The sequence below is a fragment of the Ranitomeya imitator genome, chromosome 8 (genome assembly GCF_032444005.1).
Source record: "Ranitomeya imitator isolate aRanImi1 chromosome 8, aRanImi1.pri, whole genome shotgun sequence".
Lineage (NCBI taxonomy): Eukaryota > Metazoa > Chordata > Amphibia > Anura > Dendrobatidae > Ranitomeya > Ranitomeya imitator.
In genome coordinates this window covers 13,905,827-13,927,855 of record NC_091289.1, presented here as the reverse complement: position 1 = coordinate 13,927,855, position 22,029 = coordinate 13,905,827, and the positions used below count along the sequence as shown (strand labels likewise).

At 44.7% G+C, this 22,029-nt stretch overlaps 1 protein-coding gene across 1 annotated transcript in view; it reads right to left on the bottom strand.

Annotated features, from left to right (window-relative positions):
- Positions 1-403: 403 nt before the first annotated feature.
- Positions 404-22,029, bottom strand: part of PRKAR2A (protein kinase cAMP-dependent type II regulatory subunit alpha) — a 38,983-nt gene continuing 17,357 nt past the window's right edge. Inside the window, exons 2-11 of the mRNA XM_069736330.1 lie at positions 14,541-14,576; positions 10,782-10,834; positions 10,577-10,660; positions 10,214-10,320; positions 9,920-10,073; positions 7,380-7,481; positions 7,223-7,297; positions 7,076-7,141; positions 6,516-6,654; positions 404-4,568 (exon numbers count right to left, since the gene is read on the bottom strand). Of these exons, the coding sequence (XP_069592431.1) occupies positions 4,435-4,568; positions 6,516-6,654; positions 7,076-7,141; positions 7,223-7,297; positions 7,380-7,481; positions 9,920-10,073; positions 10,214-10,320; positions 10,577-10,660; positions 10,782-10,834; positions 14,541-14,576 (950 nt within the window). The 3' untranslated portion in view covers positions 404-4,434. The remainder of the gene's footprint in view (positions 4,569-6,515; positions 6,655-7,075; positions 7,142-7,222; positions 7,298-7,379; positions 7,482-9,919; positions 10,074-10,213; positions 10,321-10,576; positions 10,661-10,781; positions 10,835-14,540; positions 14,577-22,029) is intronic.

Below are 22,029 nucleotides of genomic sequence, written 5' to 3'. Positions count from 1 at the left end.
CTGTAAATTGATTCACACCACATTAAATGATGCAAGTTGTGTCCTCTGTAATACGAAGGGGTAATTGAGCACCAAATATACGTCCTTTGCCGAATGGCAGGGGCATCTGCATTAATCGCACCCATCATTGGCCTCCTCTGGGTGCAGGGCTCTAACATATGGTGAAGGGGATGCCATGTACGGACAGGCGGCCGCCTCTTGCTCTGCTCACAGGTCCCATCGGTGCTTATTCATCACAAGCAGAAGTAAATGTCATTTTTAGGCATTTTTTCTCCTTTTGGTAATTGCTTCACATTGTGCCAGCTCGGAAAAGTCGCCATCAGATGTTCACATACGAGACCGACATCAGTTCTTCCCCTCATCAGTGAAAGGGTTAAGAGCCAGAGGGATGAAGGACAAAACCTTAAGTTTTCATCTTGCTTTATTTTAATAATCAAACATTGCATACCCAAATGTGTCAGAAAATGGCACACAACTATACAGGGAGCCGAGCAACCACACCGCATTCAATAAACCCCCCAAAAATCCCCAAACCGAAGACCCCGTCGCACAGTGTATCCAGAGATCAGAGGAGTTGAAAGACCATGGACCAGACGACTCAATAAGAATTTTGCCATTTATTAATAAAACTTAAGTCGCAGAAATCCCGCGGAAAGGAGCGGTCACATGACGGCGCAGGAAGTTCAATACTGAGGATTCTCCATCGCTTCCCTTTCTCTGGTAAATACTGTTGGAGTGGAGTGAAAAGGACATGAAAATCCCAGAACAGAACCAAACTTTTTCTTTTATTAAAGAGGGTCAGTCACATGCACGCGGTGTAGGCAGCCATCGTGCGGGGAGTGGACAACGTCGGCCATCAATCTGCTACAACTTAGTGGAAAATCACCAGGACAGACCCCTTTAAATTAGGAATGACACCCAACTTTCAAAGGGCAAAAAGCAGTCAGCTGACCACAGCTGTCTCTTTAAGAGTTTAAAAAAAAATGGCTGCCTTCCTACAAAAACCAGCGCCACCCCTGTCCACAGGTTGTGAGATATTGCAGCTCAGCCTCATTTCCTTTAAGAGAAGTGGTCCAATACCACACACAACCTGGGAACATGGGTGGCGCTGTTTTAGTAGACAACCGTGTTTATAGATTACTGGACAATCCCTTTAAGGAAACGATGTCTTGCAATGTGCACAAAGCGACAGCCGCCTCACCCCCCACCCCCCCGAAGTTGCCCCAGTAGTCATAGTTAGCATTTTTACAATAGCATCAGTATGGAGGATGCCCGATTTAAAGGAATTGTCCAGAAGCATGGGGGAAAAAAAAAACATGGCCGCTTTCTTCAGAAGACAGCAGTACGCATCTCTATGGGTGGTGGCAGGTATTGCAGACCAGTTGCATTGATGTGAATGGGTAGAGGTCACAATACCGCGCACAACCCTGTAGACAGATGTGGCGCCATCTTCAGAAGACATCGGCCAGGATTTTGAATCCCGGTCAACCCCTTATTAAACAGGCACAAACTGTACCAAAGAACTCTGTCCATAAAGCGAATCTGCCCCGGTGATCAGACCCCCTACTCATTGGCCAAATACCAGTGCATTAGCCCCGATGGCCGCCTGCGTTGTGCTCTAATGACAGGTACTGATCAATGCAACACAGAAATGAGCAGTAGTAACACGGGGGCGCATTCACAGGTGAGATCATTTCGCAAAGCACTTAACACCTTGAGGTAGCTTCTTTTAGGCAAAAAGTCAGTTGTGTGTTGGAATAAGCAAACTGGGGGAGGTAAAAAATAGTATAGTGCATTTCCACTTTTATTTTTTTTTTCCCCCTCAAAACGCACAGTAAGATTACGGAATACGCGGAGCCATCCCCGCATCCCTCAATATAGCCCTGTAGCGTGAACTAAAACGATCGCTATGAACCAAAAGGAAGGCCTCAAGGAGAAAGAAAGAACGGTGACCAGGTAAAAACATCCTGCAGCGGAAAATACAGCGAAACCAACGCTGCAAGACCCCCCTGGAGCTGAATGGAATTTTAACATGCCCCTCTCCCCCTCCCCCCAAAAAAACTATTTTGGCAAAACTTGTTTACATACACGTCGATAAACACAAAAAAAATAAAATAAAAGAATCACAAGTTCATCTGAAAACAGGAGAAGAATGAAGGTGACATTCAGAGTTGTAATTTTTTTCTTTTTTTTTTTTGTAAGTTTTTATCTGTGCAGAACAGTTTGTGTTTCAACAAGAGCAAACTTTATATATTAAATTGTTAAAATGTGAAATCTGTGCGGTGACATAAAAAAACAGAAGTGCGGTCGGCCAGGAAAACGTGTGAACCCTAAAGGGGGGGAATAAAAAATAATCGATAAGAAAAAAAACCTCCTTCCACCAACAGCAAGAACGGCCGACGTTTCCCCTCCCCCAGAGACTTTTTGCTGCTGAGTTCTCCCTATTGACCTCTCTGGTGTTTCTGAAGCCGTCGTGTCCCCAACTAATTAAATCACAAGACTGCAAAGTAAAAAAAAAAAAAAAAACGTGCAGAAAGCAATGCGGAGTGTGAACACGTCTATCACGGCAGCTGACAGATGCATTTGCGGTTATAGGGATATTCTATTAAGTTTTTTTTTTCTCTTTTAACAAGGGAATGTTAGCAAAGGAGTCCTCCAGGAATAAAAAAATAAGCAGGTGTGTCTGGGAAGGGTGGACACAAGGACTGTCATGCTCCTGCATTGAACATGACGTAGTATTAGTTTTCCTGGTGCGCCCCTTTAAGTGGAGAGGCAAGCTGGCCACAACATTAAAGTCTGTTGCGACTGTCAATCCTTGCACATGAGGGTCACCACGTACCTCATTAATACTCCTAAGCTCTCCGGGACAGAATATGGTGGTCCTAAGCTCCGCGACTGCATTTTCAGTACTACATGCACTAGTTGGTTGGCTCTTAGTCGCCGGTCTATGTTACATCCTGAAGAAGCCTAACAAAGAAATGGAAAGGCTTGGAAGTCTGCATAAGGCACTAGGGAAAATTGTAATATGCAGTCAGGCAGCTTAGGAACACGAGGAGGAAGAGATCCCATCAGAGAAGCGCAAGAACATGTGCGCCCCATCTTATGGGGTCAGTGCCGACAGTGTCACCACGGCAGGGACAGTCTTCACCTTTATGTAATAGTGACTACTCACTACCTGTAATGTCAGCACCCGAGCCTTTACCAATCATCTCCAGCTAACCCGAGACAATATGGCGGGGAATTCGCTTCCTGGAAATACTGCACAGTGCGACGCAAAAAAAATGCAAATTTATTACTTATATTAATACTTGACCCAAAGGGGGACAAATAAAGAGGAATGCAGTGAAAACGGAGTAACAAATCCTGCCAGATAAAATGCGTACCGTACAAAAACCAAGGACGGGGGAAGGGAGAGCTAGCAATCTGACTTTAATAAATACTTTCAAGTTTAAAAGTGTTCTAAAACTAGTACGCCAACCCCTGCAGGATGAGCAGAGCCGTCACTGCGCTCCACGGGATGCAGGACCCCCACCGGGTGGCACAAAGTCACGGCCGTAAGACAACGTCACAGGGAAACATCATATAAAAACACTGGTTTCCTCTTATCAGATGGTTTTGTGTTTCTGGCCTTTGGGGGAAGGTCTGCTAAAATACTGACTTGATAAAATCTGAAAAGTGGGAAAAAAAAAGTGCTAACATATAAGGTGGTAATTTTAGTATTTAACAAAGAGCTATTAAAGGGAACCATCATTTCATAAAATGGAAATGTCAGAAGTCCAAATCGGAGAGGATCTTTGTGGTGAAACTAAGTGGCAGAAGTGCTTAGAGGAGCACCGTGCCCCTTTGGTGCGGTGAGAGGTAAGCCCATACATCCACAGGCCCAATACCAGGCTGTGCGCTTCTGCCGCATTGTGGGGGCTCAGCACTTGGTTCCTACAGATTGAAGCTTCTGACGTGGGTCAAGTTTTTGAAAACGATAGGTTCCCTTTTAAACAAATCAGTATTAAAGGTGGATGTGGTGGGAGAGGAATTAGGGGCAGGGGGAACTTGACTCAAAATTGAGAGTCACAAAGCTAAGCAAACCCAACGAGCCCGTAGGGACGGTGGAGCAGCAGGGAGCTGGGGGTCTGCAGGGGTTTATGCGGAGACCCGTTCTGGAGCAGTGCAGTATACTTTTTTATAAAAGGCACATTTATAGATGGTCTTATAATGGGATCTCAGCAGCAAAATGATCGCACAGATTGGATTTCTACCCCAGCCTCTGGTGCTGAATTCTTCCATTTGTAAATTGTTTCCTAATATTTAAAAAAAAAAAAAAATGCCCAAGACGACAGCAGCAGGGTCTGTCCATGGCGGTGCTTTGTCCCTTGTTTTACAGCTGACAGGAGGCTTGTGTCTGTCTTGAACAGAGAAGGCACTGAGGTAACAAGGTGCCTACTTTCCGGGATCCCGGAGGTCCATACTAGAACCAAATAACGCCACCAGCTGCTCCTCGTAATGTGTGATGTTTCTCTTCATAATGTCCTTGCAGGGGCCCAGCAATCGCTCAAAGGCCTGTACATCCATTACTGAGAAAGGAAAAAAAAACAGATTACAATAAATATATTGTTCTCTTAATTCAATTTACTATTCTCTGTTATCAGCCATTTCAACCACAAGAGTGACTAACTTTTTTTGAAACCTATATATAAAAAAAAAAAGTTCACAAAAAATAAATAAATGGTATACAGAACAAATCTCACCTTCCCATTAAATCTACTAACTGGTTACACGTTGTGCACCGTCAAGTTAGAAAACAGAATATAAAAATAATACGATAGTCCAATTTCCCTTGAGATCAATAAAGTATCACAGCAGCACAACAAACAAGAACATGGATCACTTAAAAAAAACCAAAAAAAACGTAGAATTGACAGAAGGTCATCCATTACGATTTTTCCGACCAGATTACACACGCTCATACACAATTATCCACAGGTTATAGACCCTTGGCGGATTTTCCACTCCGGTGATGGTTATACATTCCCATAGCAGTCAGCACAAGATTTCCTGCATCTTTCCTTCTTACACCTAAGGCTACTTTCACACTAGCGTTTTCTGCAATCCGTCACAATGCGTCGTTTTGCAGAAAAAACGCATCCTGCAAAAGTGCTTGCAGGATGCGTTTTTTCCCCATAGACTTGTATTGACGACGCATTGCGACGGATTGCCACACGTCGCATCCGTCGTGCGACGGATGCGTCGTGCTTTGGCGGACCGTCGGGAGCAAAAAACGCTACATGTAACTTTTTTGCTCCTGACGGACCGCTTTTTCCGACCGCGCATGCGCGGCCAGAACTCCGCCCCCACCTCCCCGCACCTCACCTGTGTAGTGCGTTAAACGCTAGCGTCGGAATCTCTGCCCGACGCATTGCGACGGGGAGATTCCGACGCTAGTGTGAAAGTAGCCTCAGTAGGATTAGACGGTTACTGAAGGTGCTCCGTAGTAAGGTGCTCATATAACTTGTGTGTTAAGGTTGATTTCCTCCATTACCTCCTCAAGTGTCAAGATGGCGGCCAACAGCTGAGCTTGCCTTCTCGATAAGCTTCTTAGCATCAGACACCCGCTCTAAACATCCCCAAGGATGGCACTTGCCACTACGGAATGGTAGAACTTTTCTAACATTGTGATGTACACATTATACGACCTTAGCTTCTGTAAGACGCACAGTTTGCTCATCCCCTTGTTGTAAACCTACTCATTATGGCACCTCCAATAAAGTTTACGATCCAAGCGGACCCTTAAATATTTGTAAACTGTCCACCTGCTCCACCTTCCTGACCAGCTATAGTGACAAGAGAACCTTCCACCGTTCACCACCAACTCCTTAGTTTTCTTTAGGTTTAGTTAAAAATAGTTAGCCTGGCACCAGTCACCAAAATCTGACACCACCGTTCTAATATTCCTCATCACCCTGGCCAGCCCTCCTAATATATTTGACTACCACAGACTCATCCAAGAATTTTTGAAAGTGGCTCCTTCCAATTGTTACAAATCCATCAAATCAGAATGAGTGTTCTAAGGTTTTATGCACCTCCAATGCTTCTTAAAGACATTGTGTATATAAACTATCAGACTCCTCTCCTGCCGGATCCGCTCATCCTCTGCACTGTTAAAAAGTACACCCGAGGGGGTCGGCACTATTAACATCTGGATCAAAATCTCCAAGAAGAAATTGTCCCGACGAAAACCTTGGACACAACATGAAGAAAAATCATAGGATAGCTCATGAAAATCAGATCAATAAGGGTTCAATACCCCGAAGCCACTCTTATCAGCTGCAAGTCATGTACGGCTACTAGAGTGGTGCTCGGCTCCGTAAACGGTTTATATCCGGCTACAGCTAATAACCACTCATCACTGGGGATGTCGGATTTCCACAGATCTGATATCGATGAGAAATCCTAAGCTTAAATCATCAATATCAAACACCATTAAGCAGAAGTGTGCACATTTAATCTTTCACGGTTCTTACCTAAACACTTGACGTTATCTACTGCATATGCAGAGGCAGCGCGGGGCTTGTTGGTAACGAGAGCAAGTTCTCCGAAATACTGGCCTCTCCTACAGCGAGTGAGCTCCACTTCTTGGTTGCTTTCTTGGCCAGACTTTGTCTAAAAGAGGAGAACAGCACATTACAAGCGACGTCACCGCACCGTCCTGGGGTCCAAGAAATACTTTAATCTGACATCAGTTTCTGGCAGACATAATTGTGACGAGGGACGGATATAAAACAATGAGAAAACTCCATGGACTGCTAGCATAGTGTTCATTCCCCTAATACAGTTTCCAAAGGAATAAAAGTGACTTTATAGAGTGCACAAAGTGTGATAATCCACATCTGACTGGACTAATAGGCAGCAGATTAGCACCATGCCTGGGTCAATGTCACGAGCACCGTTTACCTCCCGATACAGAAGAGAACAATGCCAAACAAACAATCCTATTAATGAGGGACCTTAATTACACCATAATAGCGTGCTGTATGTTTTCTCTCTGGCAGAGGATAGAAGAAATAACCCCTCCCCCGCTCACCTTGCTTTTCATCATTATTTTTACTTCTCCCGATTCGACGATGTAGAAGCAGTCCGCCTTGTCACCCTGCAGAATAAAACACAATCTTAGGATCGCAGATGACCCTCATTCTCCCGAGCTCTAGGTGCAAAGGTGGACGGCTCTCACCTGTGCGATAATGCGGTCTCCATCTTTATAAATCTTCTCACCTATTACATCTACAATTTTCATTCGCTCAGAAACCTGGGAGGAAAAAAAAAAAATTAATGTGGACAATGAAAGAAATCATTGAGCGCACTGTAGAAGATAAGTGACCGAGTCTCACCTCTAATGACTTTAGAATGGGCACAGATTCTACAAAGATCTCATACATCTTCCTTTTTCTGGCATTGTTTTTCAGAATTATTCTTCTGAAAGTGACTCGATCCTGTTTAAGAAAATAAAAACACATTATATATACATAATATATAAACACACACAAAAATGCTGAATTTTCTAAACTAATGTACAACCTCTATTTTCTTTTGTAGAGCCTACAGATCTAGACAATCAACATGATTTATGGTGACCTGTATTTATTACTGTACATACAGGACTGTTGCCTAAAGCATTTATACAAGAAAAGGAACCTGATAAAATTGAAGAAAATATTACATATGCTGGAAGCATCACATCCTGCAGCCTCTCGTCCTGTTATAAGGGTAGTTTCATTAGTCATCCACCAGGTGGCTCTGTTCCATCACACAAGTCCCGTCAGGTGACCCCCCATCGCAGCCCACAAGCTTATACATCATTTCCTGATGTGGAATATCAGACGGTTTTTCTCCTCCATCCCATTAATGATGATTCTGCACACTGGTGCCCTATTAAGTGGCTGCATCGCTGCGAGGGGCTGGAACTTGCCACCACAGGGGATGTCAAGTGAAGCTCCACCTTTGACAACACACTTTAAATCCATGAGATTATTGTAACAGGCTGGGGTATGCTGATAAGCGAGCTGTTAATAAGCGGAGACCTCATCTATGAAGACCACATGGTTTAATAAAGTGGAGACTACCAACATTAACATTCCCGGGATAAGGTCTAAATTCCTCGGAAACACCGGGACATCACCCTCCAGCCAGTCTTGTACCAATCTGTCCCGTGTCTGATCATTTGCCGCTAACAAAGGCTTTCCTCCACAATGGCAGAAACTGAACCACTTCATTCATTCCGATTCCACACAGAAATGGTAAGAATACAATGGATCTACTGTTCACTTGCAGAACACAACCCGCCCCTCTGGTAGCAGGAGGAGGTGAGGCCGTGGGCACACAATACCAGCAAGGATGCACTTCTGGCACAATGTAATGGGCAGTAGCAATATTGAACGTATAGGGTTAACCTATAGCTACAATAAGAGCAAAGACCCTTAAATGCCCGGCTGTGCAGGTATACAGCTGCAACCATGGGGGCCAGAGCAATGGTAGCAGCTCCGCAGAGACCCATCTGGGACACCTATTGCTGGACCCACAGCGATCAGAAAAAGTTACCCCATCCTAGAATTTTCAGATAAGAACCACTCCAGCAGCTTTTTTTTTTTTTTTTTACACCCTTGTTAGCAATCAGTAATTTTGTACAGCACATGGATTAAAATACTCACCGCTTGCAGCCTTCTGCCATTTCCAGCAAAGCTCTGGTCCCCACCTGAATCATCTGATCGCAGTTGTGACCAGCCGACTGACACAATATTTCTTTGTGGCCCGGAAGACACTTTCTCAGTGCAAGTCTATGCGACTTGGCTTCTTTCACACTTGCGTCGGTACGGGGCCATCGCAATGCTTCGGCCCGACGCACGTTGTGAAAATTGCGCACAACGTGGGCAGCGGATGCAGTTTTTCAACGCATCCGCTGCCCATTCTAAAGTCCCGGGGAGGAGGGGGCGGAGTTCCGGCCGTGCATGCAGTCGGAAATGGCAGACACGATGTACGAAAAAACGTTACATTGAACTTTTTTCGTGCAGACGGTCCGCCAAAACACAATGCATCCAGTGCACGACGTGTGGCCATCCGTCGCTAATACAAGTCTATGGGAAAACGCATCCTGCGGGCACATTTGCAGGATCCGTTTTTTTCCCAAAACGACGGATTGCGACGGATGCCACACGACGCAAGTGTGAAAGTAGCCTTAGATCAAAGCACTCATAGGTTTATTCTGAGAAGGGAATGAACAGCAACACAGCCAGGAAAACTGCAATCACATAATGCAGGAGCGGACCGGAGCAGCGCTGAAAACAAGACAGAGACAGGTAAGAATGTTAAGGCACATACTACACATATTACTGACTGTTAACAGAGCGGGCAAAAACTCGCTGGAGTGGTCCTTTAAATCTTGGCACAAGTCCTGTAAGTCTACGTTACCGTCCACAATGCATTAACCTCTCATGCCCCGGCACAATTAGGACTCCTGCTGATTACAGGCATTTGTTATAAAAATTTAAAAAAAAGCTAGAAAGTAAACATTGCCAGCTGCAGAGGGCAAATGCATTTCTCTTTAAGCTCAATCTGTATAATGCATACATTTTTTTTTTTCAAAATGTGTCCTAAGCCTTTACAGTTAGGATGATCTAAGGAACAAAGACCGAATCTAAAAAAATATAGATGTAAAGAATGCCCCAGATGCCACCTGTAGGAGCCTCTGGTGCTTTTGTGGCCACCATGACTTTACTTCTCCACCTGATCTCAGGGATCTGTACAATTTCCTCTCTGAAGATTTGTGGTCTGTGTTACAGATACCATCAGTATTTGGACATAGTGGACATAGAGGCCACGTGCGGTTAGTAAGTCAGATATGACCACCTCAGATAGCCAGCATCTCTTTACTCACCAGCCCCCACAGAGCTCCATCAGTTGTGGCTACAATCGTAGCAGCCCTCGGAGTGTTGTACATCAAGGCGAGCTCACCAAAGCTGCCATGATTATCGTATCTTCCTACACAGCGGGACTGTCCATCTCTAGCTACAAAAATGTCATACAGCCCCCTGGAGAAGAAAGTCAAAGAGACCAAGTTATTATAGTTTCAGAATCTGTTATTACATCTCTAGCAACAGCGACTGAGAAATTGCTGCAAGAAATGAAACCCCGTCACACGTTCATTACCTCAGGCTAGAGAGCAACTTACCGCTCAATAACATAGAAGTTATCGCCGTCGTCCCCCTGGTCGATCACATGTTCCTGAGGTTCTACTCTCCGCTCAAACATTGCATCAAGAACCTGAGAGAGCTGCTCCTAAACGGGGAGATCAAATGTACGGCAGCGTTATACAGGAACCATCGATGGAGCCAGAAACAGGGCACCAAGTATCTACATAGAGCTGTGTGCTGAGCCGCTATGAGCACTGATCTGCGGTGCAGACGGGTGCAGGAGCTGCCCATTATTACATGCGCTGTTCTGGTCTATATGGTCCGTGTGCACCGCAGACAAGACACGGAGGGAACGTTTCGGGTGATGTGCTATACTTATATACAAAGATGTGAAATCCTACCTGGTCGAGGTTTTTAAAGATAAGAATATCTTTACACGCCTCCTGTAATCTACATCTCTGCTCATCTGTTTTCGGGTGAACTATCTAAAGATAAAAATATAAGAATGAAGTACAAGGAAGAGAAAAATAATAAAACCGACATGTATCGATGCACAAAATCAACATAAAAATTACAGGACGTAGAAAAGAATGAGTTTAGATTTACCCGAGGTTCTGTGTCCTCCTCATCTTCATCTGGGTTAAAGGCTTCAGCACAAACTAATTGGAGGAGAAAATAAAACTGGTTTATTCCTGAGTTTGAGGCACTGACAATTTTTAAAGAAAATGTACCATGGGCAGCACGGTGGCTCAGTGGTTAGCACAGCAGCCTTGCAGTGCTGGGGTCCTGGGTTCTAATCCCACCCAGGACAACATCTGCAATGAGTTTGTATGTTCTCTCCGTGTTTGCGTGGGTTTCCTCCGGGTACTCTGGTTTCCTCCCACATTCCAAAGACATACTGATAGGTATTCTAGATTGTGAGCCCCATCTGGGACAGTGATGATAATGTGTGCAAAACTGTCAAGCGCTGCGGAATATGTTAGCGCTATATAAAAATAAAGATTATTATTATTACCATGATTAGACGTTACCACCCCCCAGCCCTATACTGGGACCTCCACCAGTCCATGGTTATCCTAGATATATTAGCATCTCGTACGCATTAGAGCTCTGCTGTTTTCACTGGTGTCACTGCAGTACTTTCCTCTCCCAGGGGAGGACACTGGGACGCTGTACCTGCTAAGTACCAACTTTGGGGTGATGTATTAACTACTTTTTCTATTGCTGTGTAGCCTGCTACTATTACGCTATGTTGAATGACATGTTAAATATCGCATTATTTTGTATGACAGATGGCGCTTTTGCACATTGGTCTATTGTAACATAGTAACATAGTTAGTAAGGCCGAAAAAAGACATTTGTCCATCCAGTTCAGCCTATATTCCATCATAATAAATACCCTGATCTACGTCCTTCTACAGAACCTAATAATTGTATGATACAATATTGTTCTGCTCCAGGAAGACATCCAGGCCTCTCTTGAACCCCTCGACTGAGTTCGCCATCACCACCTCCTCAGGCAAGGAATTCCAGATTCTCACTGCCCTAACAGTAAAGAATCCTCTTCTATGTTGGTGGAAAAACCTTCTCTCCTCCAGACGCAAAGAATGCCCCCTTGTGCCCGTCACCTTCCTTGGTATAAACAGATCCTCAGCGAGATATTTGTATTGTCCCCTTATATACTTATACATGGTTATTAGATCGCCCCTCAGTCGTCTTTTTTCTAGACTAAATAATCCTAATTTCGCTAATCTATCTGGGTATTGTAGTTCTTCCATCCCCTTTATTAATTTTGTTGCCCTCCTTTGTACTCTCTCTAGTTCCATTATATCCTTCCTGAGCACCGGTGCCCAAAACTGGACACAGTACTCCATGTGCGGTCTAACTAGGGATTTGTACAGAGGCAGTATAATGCTCTCATCATGTGTATCCAGACCTCTTTTAATGCACCCCATGATCCTGTTTGCCTTGGCAGCTGCTGCCTGGCACTGGCTGCTCCAGGTAAGTTTATCATTAACTAGGATCCCCAAGTCCTTCTCCCTGTCAGATTTACCCAGTGGTTTCCCGTTCAGTGTGTAATGGTGATATTGATTCCCTCTTCCCATGTGTATAACCTTACATTTATCATTGTTAAACCTCATCTGCCACCTTTCAGCCCAAGTTTCCAACTTATCCAGATCCATCTGTAGCAGAATACTATCTTCTCTTGTATTAACTGCTTTACATAGTTTTGTATCATCTGCAAATATCGATATTTTACTGTGTAAACCTTCTACCAGATCATTAATGAATATGTTGAAGAGAACAGGTCCCAATACTGACCCCTGCGGTACCCCACTGGTCACAGCGACCCAGTTAGAGACTATACCATTTATAACCACCCTCTGCTTTCTATCACTAAGCCAGTTACTAACCCATTTACACACATTTTCCCCCAGACCAAGCATTCTTGGTGACATATTGTGACATAGGCTATGCCCCCTATTGATCTTATAACCCTGACCCTATATGTCAATTATCAGAGTTTCCTTACTCTGGGTCAGCAGGCAGTGTTCCTAGTGTCCCGTACGTACCAATTGTTTTTATGCACTATTGGATGACCCTGTTATCACTGTCCTCTTGCCTTGCACTTTAAATAAAGCAATCTTATTATAAAGACAAAAGGTTATCTTTTTTGGATTTATTTCCTCCCCCCTTTTCAGCATTACAGAATGCTGTAGATAAGCCCCTGATGACTGTGAGCTTACCGCACCATCGACTTTGGGGGTGACAGGTTCCCTCTAATGTCTAAGGGTGCGTGTCCACGGTCCGTAATCACGGCTCTTTGGACGGAGCGGAAAACCTGCTCCGCCCAAAGCGCCGCCCCATTCTGTACGCGCGGTGATTCCAGATGTGTTCATTGCACACATCCGGAATCTCTGCACCCCATACATAGGGCCCTGTGATTTACATTGCGGCGACGGAGCATCGCCGCAATAAAACGGACATGCAGCGTTCTGAAAAGACGTGCTGCATGTCCGTAAACGCAGGGCCGTTGGATGCGTGTTCACACGCATATTGGAGACGGGATTTCATAAAATCCCCTCCACTATGCTGTAACATCTGGACGCTGCGGGTTGAAGGCTGAGCTGTGCGCAGTGCTCAATCCGCATGTAATCCTGAACGTGGACACATACCACATGTACATGACTTGAGCGGATACCAATCGAGGTCAGGCTCACAGGATGGGGATTAAATAAAATCCGACAGCGAGCACATCGGCAGTGTGCGGGTATTGCCACATGGTGGTGTACTGATTATAATGTGATTTTCCAGATGTTTAGCTGCTCTTTAACCACATGCTGGGTCTTGCTGTGCTGGATGAGCTCTGCCGCCATTTGTCTGCTGTAGCCCTTCGTTAGTAACTCAAGATGTGCATTTAATCAGAATCGTTCCAGGACAGGACCATAAATAATGTCCCATGAACACGTTGGGTCGCACTAACAGACCGCTGATAGAAGGAGCTCCACCACAGTGAGCAGGAGAGTGTCTCCATCTTTGCGGTATGTGTGTTTATTTTGTTTTGTTTCTTTTATTGAAGGCCGTGCAGGAATGGAAGGTCACTCCAGCTGTTATCATGACCTCAGGATTCTACAGAACAGACTGATATTTTCCCTTTGTATCGGCCTTGAGTGCCAAGAAACTATTTTCTCAGCAAGGTCAAAATCGGGCTGAAAGTTGCCAACGTTATGAAATGGATTTCAAGCATCTAAAGAATAACCAGCAAATTCAAAACCTTTACAAGAAAATTATGTGGCAAAACTGCATTAAAAGCCAAAAATACAAGTCTGTTATTACTGGCCAGTCCAGCACAGGAGACCAGGATGGAGGGGGAACGTTGGAATCTTCTAAAAAATACTTTTTTTTTTGCAATGGGAGTCAATGACAGCGTATGTCCATGGTATATAGAGCGTAAACGTAAATAGACATGAGCAAATTGATTCTCAGGACCCTGGTGCAGCGGATAGGATAGTAGTCCGTGACTGGTGGATGAGGGTCCTCAGACCATCCTCCTACCTGCTGGAACCCCTTCTGATTTGTAGTCCCAGCATGAGGACATTGTTGCGATATCATGCACCAGGCCAACTAATCAGAAGCGTAGGGGATGCCGGCAGGTTTGGGATCCGAGGAACTCCTGACCTGCAGCCACAGACTAATAACATAACCGCTGGACCAGGGTCCAAAGAATATCTGCTCATCTCTGGTAAAAGTAACCTGTATGCCACAAAGTATAGGAGAAACAGATAAGCATGAGTGGAGGACTCCAGACCTGCCCCCATATGATGCCATTACAGCTATAATCAGGTCAGCAATGCGGACACTCACCTGACACTCTTCTACTGTACCGATTGATGACCGGAGCTGCAAAACAAAAACCCAAAACCGGAAATGAAATAAACCAGAAGAGAAAAGAAAGTGACCTGCAAACACACAAAGGGCAGGATTACAAATCCCTATAGTTAGAACAGATTATGAGATTATTACAGGATAGTAACAAACGCAGCTGTAGTCCCATTCTAACCTTACATATTTGGACTAATTTAATCATCTAAAGGGGTTATTAGAACAATATGGCTGCCATCTCCCAAAAAGACCCCCTGACGAAGGCAGACGCCGAAACGCGCGTCGAGGAAGACACTTCATCGCCACACTCATTTCCCTCTGCTATACAGGTACAGTCCACCAAGGGTTCTAGGTTATGTATATTATAGGATATAGCCCTGGGGTAATCCTTATGACATATACCATGTATGTTCTTTTCATAATGTTCCCTTTGTGATATTGTATTCCCTATATATACACTGGCACATGCAGCTTTTTTCAAACACTTTTTTTCAAGTACTTATGCTTCCTTTATTATTACCTGCATGCGTTGATATAGACCAATGGCCAATAAACAGTGTGTTGATATCTTTATACTAATGTCAGCTATAGCACACTTGCACTTTAACAAATTTCTTTTCTCATTTGGATTTATACTTTTATACCAATGTTTATTACTTATAGTAACTATTAAGTATATGTCCTTAATTATACATTTTTTGTGTTTTCTTGAAATCGCATCCGTTCTACTACCAGTTCCTTTTTCTCCTCATACCTTTTAATGTATTTGACTAAACAAAGTTGTATATTTTTAAGTTACACAATTGGACTTGTATCCTCGGTTCTTCCTTCTTTTGCATGTATCTTTACCGATGAGTCCACAATCTATCCATAAATACGCGTGTTGTTAGTAGAGGATATCTTTTATTTAATTTCACACATTGCAGTTGCATACTACCTACATGTGTATTTTAATTTTCATATTCAGTCTCCCTTTTTCTGAACTCTTGGAGCCACTCTTGCCTGTGCGTTCTGTCAGATACCGGAGTTTAATCCACTCCTGTCACCAGATCAAAAAAGTGATCAGTTTTTGCTTGCTTAATTTCTGCTGCTGATGATAACATTTTTGTTTAAAATCATATTAAATAAAAAGGCAAAATCTCCAGAACTGCATGAAAGAACAAGAATACTCAGGAAAGCAGCCGGACTAAAATATGACCAAGAACTGGCCACTTTTGCCTGGTGACGGGTTCCCTTTAACCCCTTCCCGACCTTTGACGCATACGCTGCGTCATGAAAGTCGGTGCCATTCCGACCCATGACGCAGCATATGCGTCATGGAAAGATCGCGTCCCTGCAGATCGGGTGAAAGGGTTAACTCCCATTTCACCCGATCTGCAGGGACAGGGGGAGTGGTAGTTTACAAATATCCAAGGAGAAAAAGGAAAATGCGGCACTCACCCAGGTAGATTGCGAATCAAAGTCCTTTATTCATCATAATGATCCGTTGGACCCGTGGAAGCGCACAAGCGCGAAACGATCGTAGTCCTGCTCTTTCTCCCCGCACCGCTGATCTCTCCCAGCCGCCTCCCCTTACTATGTCCGTTGTTATGTTATGATGAATAAAGGACTTTGATTCGCAATCTACCTGGGTGAGTGCCGCATTTTCCTTTTTCTCCTTGGATATTTGTTCACTGCTTTTTATGCTGAGCACCACCCGAACATTGCAGACTATACACGTGCAATAGGAGTCTTGCAGTGGAATCCTCAGGCTGCGGCTACACCACCTGCTGCGATTACACCTAGTGCCGTTCATATTTTGTGCTTTTTGATTTTTTATGGAGTGGTAGTTTAGCCCAGGGGGGGTGGCTTCACCCCCTCGTGGCTGCGATCGCTCTGATTGGCTGTTGAAAGTGAAACTGCCAATCAGAGCGATTTGTAATATTTGTCCTAAAAAAATGGTGAAATATTACAATCCAGCCATGGCCGATGCTGCAATATCATCGGCCATGGCTGGAAACACTGATGTGCACCCACCCCACTCCTCCGATCGCCCCCCCAGCCCCCCGATCTGTGCTCCGCTCCCCCGTCCTCCTGCCCGCTCCCCCCGTGCTCCAATCACACCCCCCGTGCTCCAATCAAACCCCCCCGCACTCCGATCCCCCCCCCCGCACAGCGATTCCCCCCCCCGTGCTCCGATCCACCCGCCCGCACAGCGATCCCCCACTCCGTGCTCCAATCCACCCCCCTGTGTTCCGATCCACCCCCCCGTGCTCCGACCCCCCCCCCCCCCCCCGTGCCCTGATCTCCCCCCCCCCCCCCCCTTATACTTACCTGGCCTCCCGGGGACCGTCCGTCTTCTTTCCTGGGCGCCGCCATCTTCCAAAAATGGCGGGCGCATGTGCAGTGCGCCCGCCGAATCTGCCGGCCGGCAGATTCGTTCCAGAGTGAATTTTGATCACTGAGATATAACCTATCTCAGTGATCAAAATAAAAAAAAAAGTAAATGACCCCCCCCCTTTGTCACCCCCATAGGTAGGGACAATAAAAAAAAAATAATTTTTTTTTTCCACTAAGGTTGGGGTAAGAACTAGGGTTAGGGGTTCGGTATGTGCACACGTATTCTGGTCCTCTGCGGATTTTTCCGCTGTGGATTTGATAAATCCGCAGTGCTAAACCGCTGCGGATTTATGGCGGATTTACCATGTTTTTTCTGCGCATTTCAATGCGGTTTTACAACAGCGATTTTCTATTTGAGCAGTTGTAAAACCGCTGCGGAATCCGCAGAAAGAAGTGACATGCTGCGGAATGTAAACCGCTGCGTTTTCGTGCAGTTTTTCTGCAGCATGTGTACAGCGATTTTTGTTTTCCATAGGTTTGCATTGAACTGTAAACTCATGGGAAACTGCTGCGGATCCGCAGCGTTTTCCGCAGCGTGTGCACATACCTTTAGAATTAGGCTATGTGCACACGGTGCGGATTGGCCGCTGCGGATCCGCAGCAGACTTCCATCAGGTTTACAGTACCATGTAAACATATGGAAAGCCAAATCCGCTGTGCCCATGGTGCGGAAAATACCGCGCGGGTACGTTTTACACCTGTTCCTCAATAGGAATCCGCAGGTGAAATCCGGACAAAAAACACTGGAAATCCGCGGTAAATCCGCAGGTAAAACGCAGTGCCTTTTACCCGCGGATTTTTCAAAAATGGTGCTGAAAAATCTCATACGAATCCGCAACGTTGGCACATAGCCTTAGGGCTAGGGTTGGGTTGGAATTAGGGTTGTGGTTAGGGTTAGGGGTGTGTTGGGGTTATGGGTGTGTTGGGGTTAGGGTTGTGATTAGGGTTACGGCTACAGTTGGGATTAGGGTTGTGGTTAGGGTTGTGATTAGGGTTACGGCTACAGTTGGGATTAGGGTTAGGGGTGTGTTGGAGTTAGAATTGAGGGGTTTCCACTGTTTAGGCACATCAGGGGGTCTCCAAACGCAACATGGCGCCACCATTGATTCCAGCCAATCTTGTATTCAAAAAGTCAAATGGTGCTCCCTCACTTCCGAGCCCCGACGTGCACCCAAACAGTGGTTTACCCCCACATATGGGGTACCAGCATACTCAGGACAAACTGCGCAACAATTACTGGGGTCCAATTTCTCCTGTTACCCTTGTGAAAATAAAGAAATGCTTGCTAAAACATCATTTTTGAGGAAAGAAAAATGATTTTTTATTTTCACGGCTCTGCGTTGTAAACGTCTGTGAAGCACTTGGGGGTTCAAAGTGCTCACCACATATCTAGATAAGTTCCTTGGGGGGTCTAGTTTCTAAAATGGGGTCACTTGTGGGGGGTTTCTACTGTTAAGCCACATCAGGGGCTCTGCAAACGCAACGTGACGCCCACAGAGCATTCCATCAAAGTCTGCATTTCAAAATGTCACTACTTCACTTCCGAGCCCCGGCATGTGCCCAAACAGTGGTTTACCCCCACATATGGGGTATCAGCGTACTCAGGAGAAACTGGACAACAACTTTTGGGGTCAAATTTCTCCTGTTACCCTTTGTAAAATAAAAAATTGCAGGCTAAAAGATCATTTTTGAGAAAAAAATTTTTTTTTTATTTTCATGGCTCTGCGTTATAAACTTCTGTGAAGAACTTGGGGGTTCAAAGTCCTCACCACACATCTAGATTAGTTCCTTTGGGGGTCTAGTTTCCAAAATGGGGTCATTTCTGGGGGATCTCCAATGTTTAGGCACACAGGGGCTCTCCAAACGTGACATGGTGTCCGCTAATGATTGGAGCTAATTTTCCATTTAAAAAGCCAAATGGCGTGCCATCCCTTCCGAGCCCTGCCGTGTGCCCAAACAGTGGTTTACCCCCACATATGGGGTATCAGCGTACTCAGGACAAACTGGACAACAATATTTGGGGTCCAATTTCTCCTATTATCCTTGGCAAAATAGGAAATTCCAGGCTAAAAAATCATTTTTGAGGAAAGAAAAATTATTTTTTATTTTCATGGCTCTGCGTTATAAACTTCTGTGAAGCACCTGGGGGTTTAAAGTGCTCAATATGCATATAGATAAGTTCCTTGGGAGGTCTAGTTTCCAAAATGGGGTCACTTGTGGGGGAGCTCCAATGTTTAGGCACACAGGAGCTCTCCAAACGCGACATGGTGTCCGCTAACGATGGAAATAATTTTTCATTCAAAAAGTCAAATGGCGCTCCTTCCCTTCCGAGCCTTACCATGTGCCCAAACAGTGGTTTACCCCCACATATGAGGTATCGGCGTACTCGGGAGAAATTGCCAACAAATTTTATGATCCATTTCATCCTACTGCCCATGTGAAAATGAAAAAATTGAGGCGAAAAGAATTTTGTGAAAAAAAAAAGTACTTTTTCATTTTTACAGATCAATTTGTGAAGCACCTGAGGGTTTAAAGTGCTCACTAGGCATCTAAATAAGTTCCTTGGGGGGGTCTAGTTTCCAAAATGGGGTCACTTGTGGGGGAGCGCCAATGTTTAGGCACACAGGAGCTCTCCAAACGCGACATGGTGTCCGCTAACGATGGAAATAATTTTTCATTCAAAAAGTCAAATGGCGCTCCTTCCCTTCCGAGCCTTACCATGTGCCCAAACAGTGGTTTACCCCCACATATGAGGTATCGGCGTACTCAGGAGAAATTGCCCAACACATTTTAGGATCCATTTTATCCTGTTGCCCATGTGAAAATGAAAAAATTGAGGCTAAAAGAATTTTTTGTGAAAAAAAAAGTACTTTTTCATTTTTACGGATCAATTTGTGAAGCACCTGGGGGTTCAAAGTGCTCACTATGCATCTAGATAAGTTCCTTGGGGCATCTAGTTTCCAAAATGGGGTCACTTGTGGGGGAGCTCCAATTTTTAGGCACACGGGGGCTCTCCAAACATGACATGGTGTCCGCTAAAGAGTGGAGCCAATTTTTGATTCAAAAAGTCAAATGGCGCTCCTTCCCTTCCAAGCCCTGCCGTGCGCCCAAACAGTGGTTTACCCCCACATATGAGGTATCAGCGTACTCAGGACAAATTGGACAACAACTTTCGTGGTTCAGTTTCTCCTTTTACCATTGGGAAAATAAAAAAAATTGTTGCTAAAAAATAATTTTTGTGACTAAAAAGTTAAATGTTCATTTTTTCCTTCCATGTTGCTTCTGCTGCTGTGAAGCACCTGAAGGGTTAATAAACTTCTTGAATGTGGTTTTGAGTACCTTGAGGGGTGCAGTTTTTAGAATGGTGTCACTTTTGGGTATTTTCAGCCATATAGACCCCTCAAACTGACTTCAAATGTGAGGTGGTCCCTAAAAAAAATGGTTTTGTAAATTTCGTTGTAAAAATGACAAATCGCTGGTCAAATTTTAACCCTTATAACTTCCTAACAAAAAAAAAATTTGTTTCCAAAATTGTGCTGATGTAAAGTAAACATGTGGGAAATGTTATTTATTAACTATTTTGTGTCACATATCTCTCTGGTTTAACAGAATAAAAATTCAAAATGTGAAAATTGCGAGATTTTCAAAATTTTCGCCAAATTTCCGTTTTTATCACAAATAAACGCAGAATTTATTGACCTAAATTTACCACTAACATGAAGCCCAATATGTCACGAAAAAACAATCTCGGAACCGCTAGGATCCGTTGAAGCGTTCCTGAGTTATTACCTCATAAAGGGACACTGGTCAGAATTGCAAAAAACGGCAAGGTCTTTAAGGTCAAAATAGGCTGGGTCATGAAGGGGTTAAAATATTTTTGCACCTTGTTTTTATTGCAGCGGATGGTTCAGTTTCAGACGTCTGACTCGTTCTCCGGAGATCCCTGACAAGTATGAGGGGCTTCCCCTTGTACAGAATAAGCACACAGCTACGAGGGATGGACGGATCTCATCCCTCCAAGTGAAGGGGAACACACCATCTAAGGCCAATAACACCGCAGCCATGAACATTCCCTTAAATACTGAACAGGGGGGTCGGGTGCTCATGTTTGCATCGCAGATCCCTGCACGACTGTGAACATCACACAAAGCTGAGAGCGGCAACAGGACAGCCATGCAGACTTGCAGCATTAACAGTCATTTTTAGGGGGAGCTCAGGACAGCCATGCAGACTTGCAGCATTAACAGTCATTTTTTAGGGGGAGCTCAGGTCAGTCATGCAGACTTGCAGCATTAACAGTCATTTTTAGGGGGAGCTCAGGACAGTCATGCAGACTTGCAGCATTAACAGTCATTTTTAGGGGGAGCTCAGGACAGTCATGCAGACTTGCAGCATTAACAGTCATTTTTAGGGGGAGCTCAGGACAGTCATGCAGACTTGCAGCATTAACAGTCATTTTTAGGGGGAGCTCAGTACAGTCATGCAGACTTGCAGCATTAACAGTCATTTTTTAGGGGGAGCTCAGGTCAGTCATGCAGACTTGCAGCATTAACAGTCATTTTTTAGGGGGAGCTTAGGACAGCCATGCAGACTTGCAGCATTAACAGTCATTTTTAGGGGGAGCTCAGGACAGTCATGCAGACTTGCAGCGCTAACAGTCATTTTTTAGGGGCAGCTCGTGTGTCTTTTGGGCTCCACACTAAGTACCAATTTCACTGCAGCCTGCGGACAAACACATGACAGCGCACCTCCTGAACCATTACTGTGATGTCAGTGCTGCAAGATACCGACCATTTCTTGTATGGAAAAACTAGAGGCGCTGAACATATACAGCGCAGCATACATGATCTGGTTGAGCTGTATTTCGGCATAATATGATAGATACCATCTGAATAGACATATGAGGAATACTGGAGGAGAAAATAAAACCTAACCACATCCATTATACTGATCCATAGCCGATGAGTTACCTGGGAAACACGAGAACAAAACTGATGAGGGATAGCGCCGGGGTAAAGAATGAGGACTGTCAGACACATAAGGGGAAGACACTTGAAAGCCGATGACATCAGCGATCTCAGATGGATCCGCC